At 45.2% G+C, this 23949-nt stretch overlaps 1 protein-coding gene across 2 annotated transcripts in view; it reads right to left on the bottom strand.

The window, feature by feature from the left end:
* Positions 1–236: 236 nt before the first annotated feature.
* PLCE1 (phospholipase C epsilon 1) overlaps positions 237–23949 on the bottom strand; it is a 343613-nt gene continuing 319900 nt past the window's right edge. For both annotated transcript variants that reach the window (XM_037047396.1, XM_037047397.1), the window contains 9 exons: positions 22497–22660; positions 20983–21244; positions 18913–19031; positions 16959–17087; positions 13099–13308; positions 8572–8730; positions 6784–7002; positions 6264–6473; positions 237–494 (listed from right to left, as the gene is read on the bottom strand). In XM_037047396.1, coding sequence (XP_036903291.1) covers positions 6285–6473; positions 6784–7002; positions 8572–8730; positions 13099–13308; positions 16959–17087; positions 18913–19031; positions 20983–21244; positions 22497–22660 — 1451 coding nt within the window. In that variant the 3' untranslated portion in view covers positions 237–494; positions 6264–6284. The remainder of the gene's footprint in view (positions 495–6263; positions 6474–6783; positions 7003–8571; positions 8731–13098; positions 13309–16958; positions 17088–18912; positions 19032–20982; positions 21245–22496; positions 22661–23949) is intronic.

The following is a 23949-nucleotide window of genomic DNA, read 5'->3' as shown; positions in this document are numbered from 1 at the left end:
CATCTTGTGCAGAGATTTTTGGTGAAACATCAAATCACCCAGGTGACTCAGCCCCCACAGCTCAGATTTGGTGCCCTGCGGCTTCTGGCTTTTCCCAAAACTAAAATCACCGTTGAAAGGGAAGAGATTTCAGACTATCAGTGAGATTCAGGAAAATATGACGGGGCAGCTGATGGTGACTGGGGTAACTGCAAGGTCCCTACTTTGAAGGGGACTGAGGCATCATTGTCCTACATACAATGTTTCTTGTGTCTGGTATTTTATTTCATAAATGTCTCTTTTTTATGTTACATGTCTGGATACTGGCTGGGCAGATATTTATATATTTACTTATTTTAACAACTGTTGACATTTGTAAGATGGAATCTCCTGGGCTCCTTTCCTTCCTTCATCAGGAAGACGGTAGCTCGTTAGCCCTGTGCCATTTTGCTTGTCCCCAGTGTGGACCTCACATCGTGTGTGAAGAAAGCTTCAGTCCAGAAATCGCCAATTTCCTGTTTAAGTTGAATGAAAACAAAGAAATTACATTTGTTTCCACCATGTTCATTCTTGACTTTTTTAACCTCTTGACAGAAGATCTTCACCTGTAAACTTGTATCCATAGGCTTGTTAGTATTTTTAATTTTTATTTATTAATGTGTGTGTGGGTGGGGGAGAGAAAGATCTATTGTTCCACTTATTTATGCATTCATTGATTGATTCTTGTGTGTGTCCTGACTGGGGATCAAACCCACAACCTTGGCCTATCAGAATGATGCTCTAACCAGCTGAGCTACCTGGCTAGGACTTTGTTAGAATATTTCAAATGGAGGAGCAGAAACATTTACAGTGTGCAGGGTGTAGTGTTTAACCAACTGGAACCCACAGAGCTCTGGTGGCTGGGTTTGGCAGAGAGCTATATCCTAGTCACAGTGTTACAACATGATGTTCCTAGCAGGTGGAACATTAGGCTATTTCTGTCCTGGGACACTATTCTTTTAGAAATTTTTTCTTTTGAAAATCACAATAAAGCTGTTCAACTTTTTTTTTTTTAAAGGTGAACTTTCTTCAACAACTATTACTTCAGATAAGAGTAAGGTAAATAGGACTTCTGGCCAAGATGGAGGTGTAGGTAGACACACTGTGCCTCTCGTACAACCAAAATAAGGACAATTTAAAAACAAAAAACCACCAAAACTGACAGAAAATTGAACTGTATGGAAGTCTGACAACCAAGGAGTTAAAGTAGCCACATTCACCTTGACTGGTAGGAGCAGCGGAGTTGGGGAGGCAGGACGGAGAGGGCTCAGTAGGGCAGCTGGCAGACCCCAGGTGTGCAAGGTGGCAGTGGGTGCACCCTGGGTGCGCAAAGCGGCAGGGGAGGCAGTGGATTGTGGAGGGGTGCGGTGCTCAAGGCTGCTGGCTGACACGGTGGTCCCACATTCATGTTCAGATAAACCAGACTAAACTGGGGAGTGGGATGAAACTGCACACCCAGGGTCCCAGCATGGAGAAATAAAGCCTCAAAACACTGAATGAAAACACCTGTGGGGGTAGAGGTGTTGGGAGAAACTCCCAGCCTCACAGAAGAGTTTTTTGGAGAGACCCACAGGGTCCTAGAACATACACAAACCCTCCCTCGAGGGAATCAGCACCAGAAGGGCCCAATTTGCTTGTGAGAAGTTGGGGAGGTGACTGAAATCCGGCACAGAGCAGAGCAAACGGCATTGTTCCCTCTTGGACCTCTGCCCCACATACAGCGTCACAACCCAGCGACTGGGATGACTTGCTCTGGTGAACACCTAAGGCTCCGCCCCTCACTATGTTAATAGGCAGGCTGAGACAAAGAAAAAAAAAAGGCCCAAAGGAAAGAACAGATCAAAGCTCCAGAAAAAATACACCTGAGTGATGAAGAGGTAGCCAACCTATCAGATGCACAGTTCAAGGAAAGTGTACAGGGAACCATCAGTGATGGGAAGGAAACTGGGACTCAGATCAATGGTGTGGACCAGAAGGAAGAAACATCCAATCAGAAAAGAATGAAGAACAGATTTCCAGCCAAGATGGAGGCATAGGTAGACACACTGTACCTCCTCACACAACCAAGAAAAGGACAGCAACGATTTCGAAACAAAAACAACCCGAACTGATGGAAAATTGACTATGGAATTCTGACAACCAAGGAGTTAAAGAAGAAACAGTCATCCAGACCAGTAGGAGGGGTGGAGACGGGCAACCAGGGTGGAGAGGACTCACAGCAAGGCGGTGGCTGGCGGGCCCAGTGAGGCAGCAGATTGCGGACTGGGCGGTCCCACATTCATGTGCAGATAAACTGGGAGAAACTACTGGGGAGTGGACAGACTGCACAACCCAGGACCCTAGCACAGGGAAATAAAGCCTCAAACCACCGATTGAAAACACCTGTGGGGGTTGAGGCAGTGGGAGGAACTCCCAGCCTCACAGGAGAGTTCATTTGAGAGACCCACAGGGTCCTGAACACACACAAGCCGACCCAGATGGGAATCAGCACCAGGAGGGTCCAATTTGCTGGTGGGAAGCAGGGAAGTGACTGATATCTGGCAGAGAGTGGAGCAAGCACCATTGTTCCCTCTTGGACCCCTTGCCCACATACAGTGTCACATCACAGTGACGTGGGTTGCCCTGCCCTGGTGAATACCTAAGGCTCCACCGCTCATTACATTAACAGGCACATTAAGACAAAAAAAAAAAAAAAAAGGCCCAAATGAAAGAACAGATCAAAGTTCCAGAAAAAATACAACTAAGCAACAAAGAAATAGCCAACCTATCAGATGCACAGCTCAAAACACTGGTAATCAGGATGTTCACAGAATTGGTTGAATTTGGTCGCAAAATAGATGAAAAAAATGAAGGTTATGCTAAGTGAAATAAAGGAAAGTGTACAGGGAACCATCAGTGATAGGAAGGAAACCAGGACTCAAATCAATGGAGTGGACCAGAAGGAAGAAACATCCAACCAGAAAAGAACGAAGAAACAAGAATTCAAAAAAGTGAGGAGAGGCTCAGGAACCTCCAGGACATCTTTAAATGTTCCAACATCCAAATTATAGGGGTACCAGAAGGGGAAGAGGAAGACCAACAAGTGGAAAACTTATTTGAACAAATAATAAAGGAGAACTTCCCCAGTCTGGCAAAGGAATAGACTTCCAGGAAATCCAGGAAGCTCAGAGACTCCCAAAGAAGGGAGCAAGGAGGAACACACCAAGGAGGAACACACCAAGGCACATCATAATTACATTAGCCAAGATTAAAATGAAAAAAAAATAAATGAAAAAAAATAAAATGAAGGAGAGAATTCTAGAAGCAGCAAGATATAAGGGGACAGTCACCTACAAAGAAGTTCCCATCAGACTGTCAGCTGATTTCTCAAAAGAGACCTTGCAGGCAAGAAGGGACTGGAAAGAAGTATTCTGAGTCATGAAAGGCAAAGACCTACATCCAAGATTGCTCTATCCAGCAAAGCTTTTGTTCAGAATGGAAGGACAGATAAAGTGCTTCTCAGATAAAGTCAAATTCAAGCAGTTCATCATCACCAAGCCCTTATTGTATGAAATGTTAAAGAGACTTATCTAAGAAAAAGAAGATGAAAAACATGTACAGTAAAATGATAGCAAACTCACAATTATTAACAACCATGACAAAAACAAAAACAAAAGCAAACTAAGCAAACAACTAGAACAGGGACAGAACTACAGAAATGGAGATCACATGGAGGGTTATCAACATGGGAGTGGGAGGGGAAGAGAGGGGGAAAAGCTACAGAGAATAAGTAGCACAGTAGGTAGAAAATAGAAAGGGGGAGGGTAAGAATAGTATGGGAAATGTAGAAGCCAAAGAACTAATATGTATAACACATAAACATGAACTAAAGGGGGGAGAATGTGGGTGGGAGAGGGTGTGCATGGTGGAGGGGAGTGAAGGGGGGAAAATGGGACAACTGTAATAGCATAATCAATAAAAATATTTTTTCAAAAAAGTAAAGTTAATTACTTGTTTAGAAATTTTTAAGAGTATTACAAAGGGGTGACTAACACTTTAGAGGTAGAAATTTTAGAATAAGCAACATGAAATATGTCATCAGAAAGCAGTAAAAATACTACGTTTGATTTTTATGAGTACACAAAGGCCCTTTCTTTTTCACGAGTGCTCTTCCTTGGAAACACCACTTGTAAAGGAGTTCATAACATGGATATACATTCCCATAAATGCACCAACGGCAATTTTAAAAGAGAAGCTTCCCTAAGTTCAAGCAAAGCTGAAGTCAACTGAATGATTCCAAATGTCTGTTTGCTACAGAAAAATTCAGTCCAAAGACAATTATCTAAATCACCACCCTCCCTACTCTCCTAAACCAGAAGCAATTAGTAATGCTCATTATAGCAAGCATATTATTTTTAAGTCAAATTTCTAGTGGAGTTGTATTCTTACACAGTTAAGTAATCTTGGGCTCCTTACGCGAGAGTGTAATTTCGCTGTATCATTACAGAGGTTATAATGAGATGTGTGTATATAACACCACGCCTATGATTTATTTGATGCTGAGTTCTGGACATGGGAAGCAGTATTTTAAGTTTTCATCACCGTCCTTTTGGCCTGCTCATAGACCCACTACCACGGTGAGTCATTTTCCAAACGGTGGAGAGGCTCAGCATCGGTGCTCTGTCCTACAGCTCACTGGGCTTTTGGAGACGGCTCGGACTGTCTCAGGGGCACTGAGGGAGGAGAGGGCGTGAGTCTGGAGCTTTTCAAAACTGGCACGCCAGCTGTTATCTCAGCCGCAAACAGGTGCTGAACCTTCTCAGAACACGGACCACCGGGGCTTCACCGTCCTGTGCGTGTTCCCCATTCTGATGCGGCCTGGTATGACGGCTGCTGTGGTTCTGACATTTCTCTCTGACGAGACTGTGTGTAGAAGCTAAGCAACCCTGACTCCCTGGGGACAGCTGTTGTGCAGACGTCCTGGGGAAAGTGGTCTCCTGTATTTGGTCTTGTCTGCTTTTAATTTTTTTAAGATTTTATTTATTAATTTTAGGGAGCAGGTAAGAGAGGGAGAAAGAGTGGTAGAGAAACATTGATGTGTGAGAGAAACATCAATTGGTTGCCTCTTGTATGTGTTCTGACTGGGATTGAACCTGCGCCCCAGGCATGAGCCCCAGGGAGGACTCAAACTGGGGACATTTTGCTCTGTGGGACAATGCCCAGCCAACTGAGCCACACCGGTCATGGCTGGCCTGTTGTTTTGAAAGAGCTCTGTAAGTGTGATACTGGGCACCAATTATTTTAAGAGTTGGCCCTTAAGTGTAGAAATATGGGTTCTTTGTATTGGGCTTTCTTTTGGGCAGTTACAAATCAAAGTCGGGCCTATCAAGGGGTATCAATGGGTTCTTTAGCTGTGAGCTTTTACAATTTAATATAAGAAAATTCTGATTGTAATAAGACAGATGATGAAATCCTGTAGTTATTATAAGCAGCAATACCTTCATTGTGGTCTCTCACGAATTTTACTTACTTGTTTATTTTTGTTGCTTGTGAATTTTAAATCTTAGAACTGCAACACCACAGCTGGAAAGTGGGCTTTAATGATCCCTTGGGTTCATTAGGAAACTAAGTGAAAAGAATAAATCTGTGTTTGGTTTCCTCATATGGTTCTTTAGGAAAAAATTCAGGTTCCATATAAATAAATCATTTGTTCTACGACAGGATGACATTTACTCTGCATGTGGATACCAAGTGGTGGTCTGGCAACCCAAGGCCTAACTTACTGCGTTTGAAGATGAAGGCTGTTACGATTCTTTGCTTTGTTTTTAATCATCACATCCTGAATGCCAAATTTTTATTTTTTTAAATGAGGCAGACGAAGTTGAGGTTGTTGAGGCCAAATCACACCTACATTAGAATAACAAAACTAGAAACCCAAAGGAATGAGTTGAATGACACACAGCAGCCCCTCGAGAGTGTTTGTTACCAGCAATTGAGAGAGTTCTAAGTCTGATGAAGTAAGGCCGGTGTAGCTGGGGCAGCGTGGTGGTCCTCTGGGACCCTTTGTTGAGTAATTTACAAAATAAGGTCTGAAATGACAACTTCTGAAGGTATGTACATCTTCAGAGCCCTTGTCCTGCTTTGGTACCATTCCTTCCTCCCTGAGGGGACTCCCCCGTTTGGAAAAGAACGGATACTGTACAGATCATGCCTTACAAAGTCGTGTAAGTGGAGCGCTGTTTCGGAATGGCGCGATGACTGTCTACCTGGTTAATGTGCTCCCACGGTCACTGTCGACAGTCCGTCACGTCGCTGGAGGACAAGCTGCCTACAGGTTTCTCCTCCTTGTTTTGCACACTTTCTGATGTCAAGACCTGAGAAGGTGATGTGAGTCCTCGGGGCTGTTTCGTCGACTTGGTGAGCTTCTTGAGTTCGCTTGCAAAAGAAATGCCTTTCCTTTTGTCTTCTCGGGATGCCTGTGGGGAAAAGAACGCTCCAGTTGGTATTAGGTTAAAGCCAGCGTCCTCCTGGCACTGTGTTACCAGAAGGACCCTCCCCTTCCCTGTCTAGTAAGTGGAGCTTTGGAAAGGACTGGGGAACCCCCTCTCTGGACTGCTTTCCCACAGAAGGGAACCCATTTTTTTCCCCACAGTGACAATGGAGCCAAATGATTTTCTCCCCGCTAAGAAACTTTCTCCTAGATTTCACTGTCTCCTAAATTTGAATACAGTGTAGTTAAGAACATCAAATAATTGGTGAAGAGAGCAAAATAACCTTGAACTTTACCTGCACCTGCTCCTTTAGCTTAAGGATGAATTTCCCTGCACCCTTCCACTTGCTCTGGGCTTGAAACACACACTCCTGATCCAAAAGGACCCGCTGGGAGGACTTGGGGGTGGAAGACTTCTTGTTGGTTGTGTCTTTCACCACCTCTTCCAGAAGTACGTAGTCACTCGGGTTGGGGTTGCTCAGAATGCTATAGGAGTACTTGGCTTTGCATAAGGTCTGAAAGGTAAGTTACGATCAACTGAATAAAGACACAGTGTCTCCAACACCTGCATTCATTGTAAATGAAACTTAAGGTGGAAAACAGTGGCAGAATTTTGGAGATGATGGGGATCTTTCAGATATATCATCCCACTCCTCACTTTACATTTGTGTAGCTTATAACATACTTTCCCACATTGCCTGGTTTAGCTTCCCAATACTCCATGATTTAGTTATAATTGTCCCCATGTTCAGACTGGGATTGATCCCAGAGGATGCACAGCAAAGAAGTAACAGAATAAAGACGTGAACCAGACTGGCTGCATGCACCAAAGCTAAAGACTCACCACAGAGTCTTGGGTGTTAAGACATTTTAGAATTTAGTTGGCCTCAGTTCTCATTTTGTACAAGACTATCTTTCTTTTATGCATTTATTCACTCATCACGCATTTAGTGAGGGCCTACTATAAATATGTCCTAGATACTTTGGGGACACAAAGGTCAGCAAAAGAAAAAAGAAACAAAGTTCAAAATCTATACTAACAAAATTATCCTGCAAAAATAGCAAACAGCACTTAGATAGTGCTTACCATGTGCTGGGAATTGGGCAATTTACATACACCGCTGACTTAATCTTCACAAAGACCCCTGTGAGCAGAGAAGTATTATCCTAGCTCCGTGCTATCTAAGTGGTGCCTTGCCACAAGGTAGTATGTTGGAGCCAAATGGAAGACTGTGAAATCAGACATGATGGGGGTGTTTACACAACAGCAATTGCCAAATGCTACACATCAGAGGGTTTTTTTTAAAGCATACCACTGTAACTAAGGCAAAGACGGTTGCGTAACTTGCCCAAGATCTTGGAGTCAGTGAAAAGTATACTTGAGATTTGAACCTTGAGCTTGTTGACTGAGAGTTTGTGCCCTTAACCATTATGCTATTCCAGTTCCTCAGGGTATTTCATGAATGCAAAACATGAGAAGGCTTTGGGGGAAGGCAATCTCGTTCTCTGAAACCACAGGCACAGAGAAGCATGACCTAGAGGTGGAAGAGGGTCAGGGTAGGCCTCTTGCTTGTTCTCTGGAGATGATCATTAGGTTGTGGGTTTTTTTAAAAATTAATTAATTAATTTTTAGAGAGAGGGGAAGGGAGGAAGACAGAGAGAAACACTGATGCGTGGTTGCCTCTCACATGCCCCCTACTGGGGACCTGGCCCACAACTCAGGCATGTGCCCTGACTGGGAATCCAACCAGTAACCTTTTGGTTCACAGGCTGGCACTCAATCCACTGAGCCACTCCAGCCAGAGCCGGTCATTAGGTATTGAGTTAGGCATTTCTGGGAATTGAATGAAATTCCCAGAATGAAATGATTACTTTGCAGAGCCACTTTCTAAATTCATTATCACCAGTGCTTCACAGTGGATACGAGGTAAGTGTCTGTTGAAGGGATGAACCATTATTTCCCACTCTCCCTTTTTAGGTCTCCACTGGTCTGGGTGCTTCGTTAATACAACAGGCTGACATTGATTTGTCCCAATAATTTACACAGAGGACAGGACCTAGGAGAGGAAGGGAAGGGCATTCACCTGCTGAATAACATCCTGCGCCGTGCTGACACGGGGCGCTTTGATGACAGTGCGAGGTTGCTCTGGGGAAACGTCATGCACTTGGACAAAGAAACTTTCCTCCTCTGCGGTCAAGATCACCTCTCTGTCATCTTGAACGATGCTTTTCTCTTCTAGGTTCTATGGTAAAGAAGAAAAGAATGCTAGGTGGTGAGATGATGCAGAATAAGAAAAGAAAAATCCAACAAAAATTCGAGATGTACCTCAGTGATGTGGAAATAACCTCTTAGCTTTAGCATTCACATACTCTTTAATACTTCATAAATTATTCTAAAAGGGCATACATGTCTTAGAAAAAGAAGTTCCTGCCAGTGTGGACAGATCGATAAGATCTGGCCCAGAATAAGCTAGTGAATCTACTCCCTCCCATTAGCCATGGATTTTGAGTCCAAATCAACTGTAGACAAATTTGTAAAAAAAATAATGTACTATTTTGACAATTACTAAAACAAGAGAAAGCCCACCCAATCCCACACAGACCTGGAGCATTGAAGAAATGCTAGACATGTAAAACGTGAAATGTGAACCTGACATTCAGCCAGGCTAAACGAACAAAACCCACAGTGAAAGGTTCAAACAATGGCTGGAGGTCAGTCCCACTGAAAGGAATATTGACACTTTGCAAAGTATGTGATTGTCTAACAACTATGCTGTACACCTGAAAAATAACACTGAATATAAACTATAATTAAAAAATAAAATAAAAAATAAAATATTGATATGATCTCAAAAAAGAAATGAATATCAAGAAAGAATTCAATAATTATGAGACTTAGTCATCAGGTTGATTGGCACTTGGTGACCGTCTTCCAGTGAATTTTACAGATGCAGTTATGCGTATTACCCATGCAGTTAGACATACCGATAGACATACGCACCTTACTAAAATTTTCAAGCGGTACAGAAATATATCTATAAAAAGGCAAACTTTTCCCACTCTCACTCTCTCTCCCACCTCATTCTCCATAACACAAAACAAAAAGAAGACTGTTGTTAACTACAAGTTGTATATCCTTCTAAACATGTACTATGTATGGGTATACAAATATAAGTTTGTGCATGTGAATAAATACAATGAAACCTTTGAATTATGTGAATTTAGCTAATGTGAATGTTGAATGGTCCCTGTTCTTTGTTAGCCCCGTTCTCCGATGAGGGTGATTTACAGTTCTGCAGGGAGGCGGGCAGGAAGGGGAGGGAGAGGCAAGGCAAGTAAACAGGAGGCAACTCATCACAGGCCGTGAGGATTTGGCAGGGAGGTCGTCTGGTCCCCAGCACCCCCTCACCTCATCTCCGCTGGTCAGGCCACTGATGTGGTGCTAACTAGCCAGAACCCAAGAATCATTGTCACTATCGTGGTAGTTAAAATCAGCCAAAGACCCAAGTGGTCCTCACTAATACTAAAAATCAAATGGGTAACTGCCACCAGGTGGCGCCAAACTGTAGCCAGGACCAGAGAGGACAGGCCAACCACCCACGCAGACTCACCCCTACCATTTCATTGATCTTGCAGTCCTGGTCCCTACAGTTTACATGACTGAAGCCTTTAGACCCCATTCATTCTATTATGGGCTTGGGCGACAGGGTTAGTCCTAAAATTAGCGTGTATTCTACTACATACACTGTTTTACAATTTGTTTTTTCTCTCTACTTCAAAGACTGTGGTCATCATTTCTTGTCAATTGCTAGAGATTTTGCTGCATTATTTCATGGCATTGCTCACAATGTACTTCATCAATCAGAGAGTGGGGTTAAATGGTAAGTCACACAACATAATTTATAATCTCAGGGCCCCGAAAACCAGGAAGCGAGTAAGCAACCAGGCAAAAAAGCACAAAGGTTCTAACTGCCATATTAAATATCCTGACAACCATGCACTTTTAGTTTTAAAAGGGCTCCTTGGAGCCTCATGCAGAGCTTATTTATTTTCCAGGAGTTTTCAGCTGCATTAGAAGCCACAAGCAGTGACCATAACAATAGCCCTCACTGTGTGACCCTTTACGGTTTACTAAGCATTTTTCTGCATACTGTCTACATGTTGATCATGTGTCTCATGATGATCTCTTTGAGTCAAACAGGGTAGCAGTTTCTGTCATAGATTTTACATATCAGGGCACAGAGGCATGCAGAAGTCAGGTGAGCCTCCCAGAGTTATCTAATACGTGGCAGAGTCAGGTTTGCCGGGTTTCGAGGCCAGCAGGTGTCAGAGGAGGGCATACTGGCCACAGGAAGATGTGCTGCCTGACAGCCTGACAGCCCAGGAGACAAGAAAGTAGGAAAGGCAGGCAGGAGAGACCAGAGGTCAGAGAGAGCAGTCTGGGGACTTTGAATACGTGGGCAAACTGCTGACGTATCTTACTATTTCCAAAGAGCAAACTGAATGAAAATACTTATAGCTGTAATCGAGCAACGATGCCAGTGTCTGCTTGTATTCAGTAATTGCTGAATTCATTCATCCAATCAGGTAATATGTATTGTGTGCCATTATGCACCAGGTAAACCTAGATACGTGAAGTGTGATTTGTTAATTTTTGAAATACATTTCAGTCATTTCAAAAATTGCATCCCAACAAGAGCATATAGAAGAGAGCTTGTATTCTCATCAGAAAATATTTTTTAGACTTCTCATTTACCCCTTTTGTTCAAAATGCTTCTGTTCCACCAGCCCTTGTTAAACATTTAATTGTGAACTCTCTCCCCCCCTTGCCTGTTGTCATACACACTTTAAGGTGTGTATGGGCGGCCCCAACGTCCCAGCCCTTCCAAACACACGAGGAAGGCCCACATGACACGCAGCAGCCCACCGTGTGTCCTGCGGCTCGCCGCCTCGCACAGTGCTGGGCGCAGGGGCCCCCGAGGACTGACTGCTCCAGCCCAGGCCGCACGGGATGGTGGAAATAGCACTGACCTGGAAGCTGTAAGACTCGAGTTCGTTCTATTATTCACGAGTCATAATTTAACCTCCCGAACCTCCGTTTCCTTATGATACCATGAGGCCATTCAAAATAGTGGGTGTTTGAGAGCTTTGAACTCTGTAAATCATTATGCAAACATATGATTTAAAGAATTCACTGAAATTGTCAACTACAGGGTACTTTTTTACATATGGCAAAGACAATTAGAAATAGGAATAAAACTGAGAAATTAAAGATGGCTTTAAAAGTCCAGCTACGCTCTGTTTTCTCATAAAGCTATTATTATTAGAACTGCTTTTTTTTTTCACGGACTTAGCAATTTGTATGCCTGACAGGAAGAGGAAGCTGGGGAGACAATTACATTTCTTTGCTTAATGAAGTCCCTTGTACGGTGTAAGGCAAGGTTAGAAGGGGAGGCGGTGGCTCTGGTTCCCAGAGGAGAGGCTGCAGGCCATGTTCACAGTCATGTACTGAGGGAAAAACTGACACAGGAAGCTGGCAATCGACTCCTTTTCTTCTCCACTGTGCCCCAGGGAGCGGGGACCACCAGTGGGCGCTGTGCCAGTCCAGCTTGTAGTACATTCCCCACGAGCGGACCGGCCGCCCAGAACAGGGCCTGCCGCCTCTCCTGTGCTCAATCAACGTTCATTTAGCTGCACTATTGAATGGGCTCCACTGCTTCGTTGTTGGCATATCATGTGGCGTGACTGTCTCTGTGTGGGGCAGTGACCTTATTTTAAATTCACTATCATTTAAGCAAAATGGCAGTAAGTTAGTGGGCTCCTATCCGTTTATTCCAGAAAAAAAGGGGGGTGTCTATCAATGAACCCCAACAGAAGCCAACCAATTTGGAGCTGACACTGTACTGTTTCCTTCGTGGGAATTATCACGGGAGTATCAGTGAACGTAATGGATTTGGTACAAATTCTGACTAAAGCCGAGAGGTTAGTCTTACTTTGTGGGAAGTTACAGAATATTTTATAAAGATACTGTTGTTTTACTTTAAAGCACTGAACCTTCTAGTAGCTAAAACTTTAAGAGGCACTCAGAGGAACGCAACCAACCCCAAACTACACGGTTCCCAAAAGGCCTACAGGCCTTGCATCGCACGGTTCTGTGCCCCTCACGGTGTCTTCTCACACATGCAGACGAGGTCCTGAGCCAACAGCTGACGATGTGTGCATGGGACCCTTTGCGTTCTTGCTCACTTTGCTTTTTTCCCCTTTATTGCATTTTTCCATTACCATTTAGTCCCCTTAGACCCCCTCCCCCAGCAATCCCCACGCTGTGGTCCATGTCCATGAGTCCACGAGTGCTTCTCCCTTTCTGCTCCATCCCTCCACCCCAACCTCCCCCCTACGCTGCTGTCATCTGCTCACTTCGTTTTATAAGGGATGATTTTTAGGCTGAATTTCTGTTACTTAGAGATAACGTTCTGAATATGCACAGAAGAATAAAATCATTTCTCCACATTTACTTAAGAAGAATAATATGTATCACGCTGGAATGACGAGAAATTCTGATTTTGAGGGGGGCGGCCGTGGCTGTGGAGGCGGTGCCCAGACACACTTACTCCCTGCTGGGCTTTCAGGACGATCCTGCCGACATAGCCCTCTTCTGGAAACCAGCTGTTTAAAATCTGCACGATCTCTTCTTCTGGACCAACGGCTCTCTGGAACGGCTGTTTTCTGCATTCATTCTTTTCTTTGGATATAAAATATTTTTCTTCCATCAAAAAATAGTCTGTGGCAATGGGTTTGGTGTCTTGTTCAGAGGTCAGAATCTAAAGATAAAGCAAAGGCAAATGTAGCACGCCTCTGAGGAGTGGGCAAAACCGTAATTCGAAACACGTCTATATTTCCTGTTATGTTACGTGAAATAAGCCAGTGAAAGACAAATACCCTGTGTCTCAGTCGTACATGGAACCTAATGAACAAAATAAACTAAGGAACACCACAGGAACGCAGGTGCAGGTACGTGGAACAGACCGACAGCTGCTAGAGGGGAGGGGGCCCGGGTGTGGGGACCGGATGAAAGACGGTGAAGAGACTGAGCAAGGAACACGTGTGCATGGCCCATGGACTTGGACGACGGTGTGGGGGCTGCCTCGGGTGGGGCTGGGAGGAGGAGGGAAAGGGGGGGAAAAGTGGAGACACCTTAACACCACAGAAATAAAATTAATTTAAAAATCACAAGTCTATTTTCATGCTCATTTTCATGGTGTTCAGGTAGCTGCGCTGTGCCCCTAGGTGGCGCCCACTCTGGAGTGCGGCACAGTTCTTTCTGGAAGGTCTAAGGATTCTCTTCGGCCCCCAAAGAATTGTTTGTGTCCATTCTGGGCAACGACACAATTTATTCACAATCCCCAGACATCATAACTATTTTTCTCACTGCTGGAATGAGGGCTCCTACTGAATTAAAAACTTTAGGTTTTTAAATCTGCGAATTTGGCTCTTTGTAATCTTACACCACAGGACCAAGGGCAACAAACCTAGTCCAGCTTTTACCAAGGTACTCTCTCCATCATCTCTAAACACACCTGATCTAAGTTCCTGGGAATTCTCCTTTCCACAGGCTCCTGACTGTGTGCCTGCAGGCCTGTTTTCTTTGTTGGCTACATGATCCTGGCAGTCAAACGAGGTGGCTGAGACAGGCTGGAGGGCCAGACAGACCTGGGTCTGAAGTATATCTTTAATACTGGCTGTGAGGTGCTGGGCAATATAGTTAACCCTTTAGAGATTCAGTTCCCCCTCTACAAAGTGGGAACAGTAAGAGTAATGAGGGGAGGCAGAATGTGCCACCCCTAAACATGATGTTTCGGATATTGATTATTTCAGGCTGGTTATTCTCAAGAAACAAGACTCAGAAAGAACCTTCAACCTTCCCCCTTACTGCCTAAAAACATTTAGATGCTCCAAGAAGGGGGATAACCATCACAGATAATTATAATTTAATACAGACTAGGGCACAGTGGGGGACCCTAGCCATGCTCATTTGTTCAGAGTCCCCTCTGTGTCCCACCGTTAAACATGGCCCATCAGACATTTATTTACCAAACATTCCTGTTCCATCTCCGTGAGAATCGCCTTCCTGGCCTTTTAGGTGTCTATGTCTATATTTATATCTATGTATCTGTATCTTTATAACTCACTCCCTCCTCTGTCCTCTGATCTCACATTCTTATAGAACTCCCATGTGTACATACATAATAAAATTGGTTACCAGTATTTTTTCCTGCTAATCTGTCTTTTGTTAATTTGACTAATTTGACTATTAGTTCAGCCAGAAGAACTTAGAAGGTGGGAGGAAAACTAGTTTTCTGCCTCCACAGTAATGGCCCCTTAATCTTATGATCTGTTTTATGATTCACGCACTGGTTATCAAATATAACGTGGGCACAGTATGATGACTCAATAGTCAAGGGCCATCACATAGTCACTCTTGGTGACGAGGGGAGGCTGCCACCATCAGGCCTGGATTAAGCCAACAGCCTCCTCCTCCATCCCTGTTGCTTCAGCGGCGTCTCACTTGGAGGAAAAGAATGGACTGAGGATGGTGCGGGCAGAGGAGTCCCAGGAAGACTCCACTCCCTTCGCCCCAGCCCTTCATCTGCAGTGGATGCTGGGCTCTGGCAATGACCGCTGCAGGAACTATTCAGGACGCACAGGTTCTATGGACCTGCCAGTCCAGACTCTCAGCTCCCTCCTCAGTCCTGCTTTACCTCCACGTGGTTATGCATAGGGGTGACAATCAAGTTATGGGCTGCCTTTTACAGGTGGTCCATGGAAATGCTTCCTTATTTTGTATCCTTACATTTTATAGTTTCCAAAACCCCAATGGGGCTTAAAACTTAAAATTTTTTTTTTAAAGATTCTTATCTATTTATCTTTAGAGGGGAAGGGAAGGACAGAAGTATCAATGTACGGTTGCCTCTCGTGAGTCCCCTGCCAGGAACTGACCTGCAACCCAGGCATGTGCCCTGACTAGGAATCAAACCACGATCGTGTGGTTTACAGGCCCGCGCTCGATCCACTGAGATACACCAGCCAGGGTTTTCATGGCTTTTAGAGAGGAATGGGGAGAGAGACAGACAGACACACAGACATTGATTGGCTGCCCCTTGCATATGCCTCGACAGGGGATTGAACCCACAACAAGGGCATGTGCCCTGATGGAGAATCGAACCTGCAACCCCTCAGTCTACAAAAAGACGCTCCAACCAGCTGAGCCACAGCAGCCTGGGCAACAGTGCTTTGTGATAGGAGACACGAAATTTCATAGACTGATTGCTTTGAAAAATAAAAATCCCCCTCCAAAAAACAACCAGCTTGGTAGTAGCTTCTGTTTCATAATGTGTGGAATTTGACACTTAAGCTGTCTTCTCTGACTCTACCTGAGTCAATGATAGGATGCTGGGGAAAAGTTGGCCTATGCATAGCACTTCCCTCAAAGGGCAGAGCTAGTCACTAACATGCTCTATGTGTGGCTGATCACTGGATTTTTAGTCCCCCACCCATTCTATGACCCAGTTACAGTTCATCACACGCCCTAACTTCAGAGAGAGCTCCACAGTCATTCCCTTTGGTCACTGCTGCCCTTTGCCTCCCCTCAAGTAGAAGAAAGAATTTTTAAATGGGTTAAGGATAAAACAGTCTGCAAGGACATTAGGTCACTGTAGCAAGCAGGAGTGGAGCGAGCCTCTGGTGTGAGGAGGAAAGGAATCACTCATGGGCCTGCTTTGCTCTTCTGAGTAGCCACCTCCCTCTCTTGCTGCTCCTTGTTCTTGGCTTTCTCCCTCTTACAAGTTCTGTGGGGCAGTGTTCTTGCCTGCAGAAGGCCTCTGAGATCCCTGGGGGGACCCACAGCATGAGGGGACTTGGGCCAGGTCTGCTACAGTGGTCGGGTAACAGGCTCTCGTCCTCTTGTGTTGGTCCCTCCACGCCTCTCCACATCACTAGAGGGGTAGGACCTCAAGGATCGAGATTGAGTGCCAGGGGAAGGGGGCCAGGGGGCTGTTCAACATGCAAATGAAGGCTAGAGGCCGGAGGGGCAGAAGATGCCTTCGTGGCCTGTAAGATGCATCCTGATGCTCCAAGTACTTGATCCGGTTCCTAGAATGACTTCATTCAGTTCATGTGCAGATTCTGGAGGATTAGTAGGCTCTGCACTCTGAGGCCTGTGTCTAGGTGCAGAGGGAGACAGCACACATGGTTGGAGAGCCACTCATCCTGGTCTCCGTCCTTCCTGACCCTACTGTTTTTTTATGTAGCTGAAGGATTCTTAAAAATTCCTCTCTACAGGTTAAGGTAGCTTATTCAGTGGTACCAAGATCTGTCAGGTCAGCTGTAGGGTGGATGTCAATATTGAATATCACAAAAAACCAAAAGGCAAATCATCGACATAGTTACACACATGCAGGCTGAGTGCACTTACTTGTTGGAGAAGCTGCTTTGCCCTGGTGCCTCCATTTATAGAGAAAACGGTAAAGGGTTCTGGGCCTGGGACCCCATGTACTGTGACTCTGTGAGTCTGAAAACATTTTCTTTCTTCTGTAGTAAACATCTGTCAGGGAAGACCACATGGTTTCTCTTTCTTTCTCATTCTCATGCAATTTCTAGTCTGTATCCAACACTGAAGTGCTGGTCCTCAGAAGGACGTACAGGGACATGTCAATGCACAAGCAGAGCATCCTTCACAACCTGACCCATCTTTCTGGGGCTGAAGAAGCAACAGTGCATCTCCTTCAACAGTCTAACGAGGATGTGTAGAGTATACCAACGACACATTAATTTATTTTAGAAAACAGTATCTCTTTCCATCATAACTACGGAACTGATATCATCTGAAATGTACCTTAGTCCTGACTTCTGAACTGACATTCAACAGTGTCTACTGAGTTCCATCTCTCCTGGGGGCACTAGGCTAGAATTTTGGATGGTAAGATAGTGAACAAAATATTCTGGTAAGTAAAGCACTTCCCTGAGGTCTGCAAGTCATTCTAGCAAATTACTGAACCTGAAGAGGGACTTGTGACTGGCACCTGAAGTGTGGGTAGTCTTGTGGGACCTGATACTGACTCCAGGCAGAGAGTGTCAGAACTGAACTGAGAGGTGGGACAGCCAGCTGGTGCCGGAGAGTTAAAGAAATAACGTCAGAAAGGACACGACACATTTGGTGTCAGAAGCCTTGTGAGGGAAAACAGTTCTTTCGCGGCATGTTAGACTCTGCAGCCCTGATAGGTATTGAGGGCAACCAACCCAGAATCAGGCCCCTGCCTTGACTTTCAGAAAGCATCTGATTCTGGCTGATAGGTGCCAGGCGGCCCCAACCCTGTTTCCCAGTCTTCTGCACAGGACAGAGGCAAATATCTCCCTTCACTTTGGCCAAAGTGCTATTCTCAATCTTGGCCACACTTTGAAGGGAAAGGATGGAGAACACAGGGAAACAAGGTCTGGGACAGAGAAAGAAGAAACTGATGAGGCGAGGGGAAGCAAAGCAGAAAACAAAGCCTGAATGCTTGCAGGTGCCAGTGGTCAAGCCAGCGCCATCGTGAGCCCATAAGGTGCCTTTCCAAGGGCTGTTAGGACTATGTTGAAGAATAAGATGGATACAACAGTGATCAGACTAGTAATATGGACATTCTGTTAAATTAATTTTTAACGAGCAGGCATAATGGAACGAGCCGGTTTACTATAGCAGCATTGCTTGTTTATGTAAACAACCCTGGATGCCTGGAGAGCACAGGCCCTTTGGTTCTTGAACTTCAATGGGCAAAAGCCTTCCCTGGGGACTTACTAAAACACTGATTCTGCAATGGTGCACTTTTTGGCTGCAGTGTCCTTCCCCCATTCCCCAGAGTGCAGATTCTGCAATCTCCCCAGGTGCCAGGGCGGGGGGGGCGGTAAAAGTTATGCATCGACAGCAGCGCCTGGCTGCCTACCCCAACCCCACTCGCCTGACATCTGCCCCCGGACCACTGAAGAAGTAAAGGATTTCCCTGGTCTAACGTAAAGCTTCTAGAAGCACTGAATGCTTCCTAGCAGGTTTGCTTAATTAGCTCCTTTCCTGCACATTATTTTTGGCTCATATTAAGAGTATGGGCTTTGGCACTAGATGAACTTAGGTTTATAGTTGAATGATCTCAGGGGTACTTAGCTCTTACCTCCTCATCTGTAAAACAGAGACGATACTCATAGCTCTTTCATAAAGTTATTGAGAAGTTGAATGAATTAATATATATATGTAAAGTGCTTAGAAAAAGCCAAGTGTCAGCCTTTTTAATTATTATTTCCATAGCTACCCAGTTATCACTCTCCTGTATCACAAGTAAGCCTACCTCCAACACAGCAATCCCTCAAATATGCTGAGTGAAACAGAACTTAATTACCAAAGAGGCTGGCACAGTACTGCCAGAGGAGTTTTCTTCCATCCTTCTGCTGTTTATGAACAAACTAGAGATTTCTAGGACTTCATTGTGGAGATTTCGCAGCTGGAGATGTCGATATCCTGGAAAATGCAGAATTGGGAGAAGCCGTTAGCCACGCACTGCAGAGCTCTGCTGAGACGATGCCCCGGGGAGGTGGAGAAATGGTAGGCAGAAACAAGACCTTACCATGGGCAGGGGGTGGCAATGGGCATGCAGCCAACTGACGCCTTGTCACCAGGAGAGTGCAGCCCCTGGGGACAGATTGGGGCCCCCTAGTGGTCATTAACTTGTCTAGGAACTGTTTCTAACTTCAAGTCAAATTCAAACAAAATATAGTAGAAAATTCTGTTCATTTTTGTATGTACAGTCACTGTTTTATAAATGCTTTGTCTTAAAACAGCTTTAGTGATAATAATTCCATTACAGTGTGAATGCTTGTATAGTATAAAATGGAATACTATGCAGCCAGGGAAAGTGATACTGTAGATGTATAGTTATTAACACAAAAAGTTGCTCACTACCTACATTAATTAGTAAGTGAAAACCAGCAAGCTGCAAAACATTAAAGTGAGTAGGAAGCTTGTTTGTTAAAAATATATACTATATACCAATGTGAATGTATATATGGACAGAGAAATAAAGCTTGCAAAAGATATACACCAACAGTGACTATTTCGGACAGATTAAAAAAAGGATTTATAAAAGCTTGTTTTTGCTTCTCATACTTTCTCACATTTTTGTAAAACTGTTATGGTCTGAACTGCGTCCTAGAATTCATAAGTTGAAACTCTAATATCCAGTGACCTCAGAATGTGACTATATCTGGACACAGGGCCTTTAAAGAGGTGATGAAGTTAAAATGGGTCTCCAGGGGGGCCCCATCCAAAAGGATGTGTCCCTGTAAGAAGAGAAGATCAGCACCCAGAGAGAGACACCACATGCTAAGCACACAGACTGAGGGACGACCACGTGAGGACACGGTGGGAAGGCAGCATCCACAAGCTAAGGAGACAGACTTCAGACAAAAACCCAAACCTGCTGACACCCTGATCTTAGACTTCTAGCTTCCAGAACTGCGAGAAGATAAAATTTCAGTTGCTGAAGCCACTCAGTCTGTGACACTTTGGCATGACAGCCAGAGCTCACTAATCAGTGACCATATGCTACTTGCACAGTGGAGAGGAGAGACAGGAAGGGACCAAAATGTATGGGACTGTCATAGGTCTACGGAGCTCAGAGGCTGGCAGCCTGAGCGTGGCTGTGGGAGGAGGTATGCACTAGAACGCGGGTACTCAAAGCAGACCGACAGGGCCAGCACTCCTGGGAGTTTGTTCAAGATGCAGAATCTCAAGCCCCACCCCAGAATCCGCGCCCCCCCCCCCCCCCCATCAGAGCCTGCGTTTTATTACTAAGAGCCTCAGGAACTCCCATGCACACCAGACTTTAACAGGATGTGCCCAGACGGTCCGGACAGGTGCAACTGGAGGAAAGCCCCTGCAGGTCCACAGCTAAGCCAACCCACCGGTCAACAGTCGTGGCCGCTGCTCAGGATTCTGCATCCTCCCTGTTCTACCCCTAACACCCAGCCCTGGCTTCTGACACTGCACTTCCGCCAGGCACTGACTCGAGCCTTGGCCCACTGAGCCGCTGCTACATCCCACACTCCCTCTCAGTTTCCGCTCCTCACTTCAGTCTCTCTGCTTTAGAGGCGCCAGGGGTGCAGAGGGCGCTATTTGGGAAGGGATGTGGGGGTGAGAGCCAACCACCACTGCTCCTGGCATCAGCAGTGGTGGGGGAGGCGTATTCCCTAAGGAGTGCTGTTATCTCCTTGGATTTTAGGATAATGTAAAAGAAAAGCTTGTTCTGAGATGCACTTAAATGGTGTTCAGGATTGTATTATTTCTGCCTGCCTCTTATTTTAACTTTTTAGTGTAAAAAATCCAAACCATGGGAAAGTAGGGAGAAGAGCTCTGGGACATCTGTCAGGCAGCTGCAGCCACTGTCAACCTCATGACAACGCTATCACTCTACCTCGTTTTAGAGCCTTGAGTGGGAGGATCCTCTGAGCGGTGACTGCTGAGCTGTTGTTTTCCACCACGGCAAAACGAAGGAACACGAGGTCTTCGAAGTAAACCCGGAAGAAGAACTGCTCGTTCCACAGGGGGTTCAGCGTGTTCCGATGGATGGGCTTCGTGCGGAAGTGGCAGCTGTCCAGCGGCATGCCCAGGACGTCGACCTCGATACACGGGCTTCCTGTGCCGTTGCTTGGGCACACGTTCTGCCCAGAGACGACCTGAGGGAGGACGCGAGGACCAACGTCACCAGAGATACAAAGGCACCCTCTGCCCCTCACTGCTTGCCCACACAAAGCACACTCTGGCATGGATGAGGGAGATGGTTAATAAATCGGCTGAACAAACAAGGGAAGGGATTGCAGTCAGGCGACCCCATGGCTGGAGTCACGGGAAAAGCTTATTTTGTCACCTCACTGATCTGTGACCGTCCAACCACCAAAATGTTCAAGTATCTTCAAAACTAAGCAATTAAGATGCAATTGAGTTTCTCAAGAAGGCAAGAGAAAAGGAGGGGGGCCTTAAGCACAAATTTGTTAGGAACATTCTGTTCAAGATGTTTTAGGTGTATATGTTGTAAGTTCAAAGTCATTTTCCTGCATAGTTTAGTTTAGCAGCAAGTCACAGGGAACACTGTTAAAATTTAATTCATAGCCTTCTGTTAGCAGATGGGACTCTGCTCGAGTCTACCTAGGATGGTCAACAGAAGAAGGGCCCCTGCCCTAGTCTTAGGGAAAGAGACAAGCAGTGGAGATGGAAGGAAGATCTGGGAGTGGGTGCTCCCAGGGGTCTGAGGTGTCGTGAGCGGAGGCTGCTTGGTCTTCTTCCTCTGGAGTTGAACGGACAAGCTGTAAAGTCAGACAGAAGAGATCACCTCACCCCTCTTCGCTATCCCCCATCCAGTGGGCTTTTCCTCTGTCTGCTAAGAGGCAGAAGAGGAAAGAATGGGCAAGTAATGCTGAGTGATGAGCTACCAGGGGCTGTTGTTAAGAGCAGTCTGCAGAGTTTTGACATTTAGCTAAATAGGCAATGAAAGGACTAAGGAAAGGCCCAATGATAAACTTTGAACCGTGAGGAAAGGTATTTGTAATTGATTTGTATACTGATGGCTGTTTCATCTCATAAGAGCCTGTTAGAGGTTAAGACGACCTGCTCTAACAAGGAGCTCAACTTCTAGGGCAGGCACTCAGGGACGACTCCGAGGGCGCTGGAGGACAGGGTGGCCTTCGTCAGTGTGCGGGTGACGCAGGGAGCTCGCAACTCCACCGGCCGGGCACTGGCAGAGACATGCCTGGTGGTGGCACTCCTAAACCACAGCCGCAGCTTTTAAAAGGCAAAGAAATCCTTTTGGGGACTGAACTGCATGAACCAAACTGCCACACGAGAACTCTGTAATGCCTTGAACTCAAAACCAGTTCGTATTCAGCACGGCTGAAGCACCTTGCTACTTCGGATGACAGGAGCCACACTTACGGTTAGAGAGTAGACGGCAGGCTCCATGTTGTCCAGGTCTCTTTCCAAGGGAGAAAACTTCTGGTACATGGGACAGTTCTTGTCCCACAGAACCGGGGGTTTCAAAACATAGCCACAGCCACCGTTGGCCTCAAACATGGCAGCATTTAAATGTAAGGGGAGATCTGCAAAACAAAGTCAATATTGCCTGTTACTTTGTTACTTGTAAATGCGAAGTTCAAGAGAACCTTGTGTTGATTTTCCCAAAGTTTAAGCATGACAAAGAGGTGACCATCCACTTATCCCATAGCCTGATGGAGTGGCCGTGCGCCTGGTTGTGTTAGGCGCCAGAGATACACCAGGTACCAAGACACAAAGTCCCTGTCTCCATGGAGCTCAGTTTAGGGATAAACCTAGGATTCTCACCCCATCCCAGGTTCCACCACTTAGAAAAACTCCTTTGGCAAATAAAAATTTACAACACCCATCCCCAAAATATCTTTGACATACATCATTTTATACTGACTCTTAGAAAGGAATAATAAAAGCATTTTCTTATCCCCATACGCTAAACCATGCAGATAAGTGTATGACCAATTCTTGCTTTTGCAAGTATAAGATAAAATCTCAATAATCCAAGAAAGACTGGGAGAAGAGCCAGAGAAATATATTTTTCCATGAAATCTCAATTTCAACTCATATATTACAACACTTTTACCTCTTTTTTAATTGTAGTTAAATATGAAAAAACATTATCATCACATGTGATTCACATCATGTCCACGATCCCCTCTGTCGTAAACTCTGGGAACCCTCACAACGGCTTCCAGTCTTCCCTGGCCGGATTTCACTTGGCACAGCTCTATGCTGAATGATGGGATTCCTGCACCATTTTGGGCTCTTACACGCTCAAATGTTCATTTGATTGCGCAAGTCTGTATGGAGGTTGCCCAAATGAACAGCGAGTTTATGAGACACACCTGACAAATATTCCCTCTGATAGATTCCTTCCATGTGCAGACTGAATTTTGCTACATGGACCGACATCAAGGGAAAGTGTGGTAAGCACCACGGAACAATATGCAGTTGGCCTCCACGTGTCTCGTGAGTAAAATCTGTCTGTGTATGTGGAATTGGCTGAGATTGTATGCAGGATTTCTTGGGGTAAGATGTCTTAGACCTGTGAAAGCTACTTGGGCTCAGTCTCCTTACCTATAAAATCTATGCCCTGGACCCCGTGTCTCAGGCCCCTTCTAGTCCTAAAGGGACTGATTCACTGAGGCTGACTGTCTTGCCTGCAGTAAGAAGAGAATTCTCTTCCCAGGCTGCTTGGTGACAGAGGAACACAGACTTGGGCTCGGATGGCTGAGTAAATGAAGCAAACTAGCTCGTGCAGAGCTGAGGAATGTGAACTGAATATATGTTACTGAAAACTAGCAGTGTACACTCACTACGCTCTTCTAAGGTGCCCATT

Source organism: Sturnira hondurensis, unplaced genomic scaffold, assembly GCF_014824575.4.
Source record: "Sturnira hondurensis isolate 20B ecotype Veracruz unplaced genomic scaffold, ASM1482457v3 Scaffold0005563, whole genome shotgun sequence".
Classification (NCBI taxonomy): domain Eukaryota; kingdom Metazoa; phylum Chordata; class Mammalia; order Chiroptera; family Phyllostomidae; genus Sturnira; species Sturnira hondurensis.
This window is presented reverse-complemented; position numbering and strand designations above follow the sequence as displayed.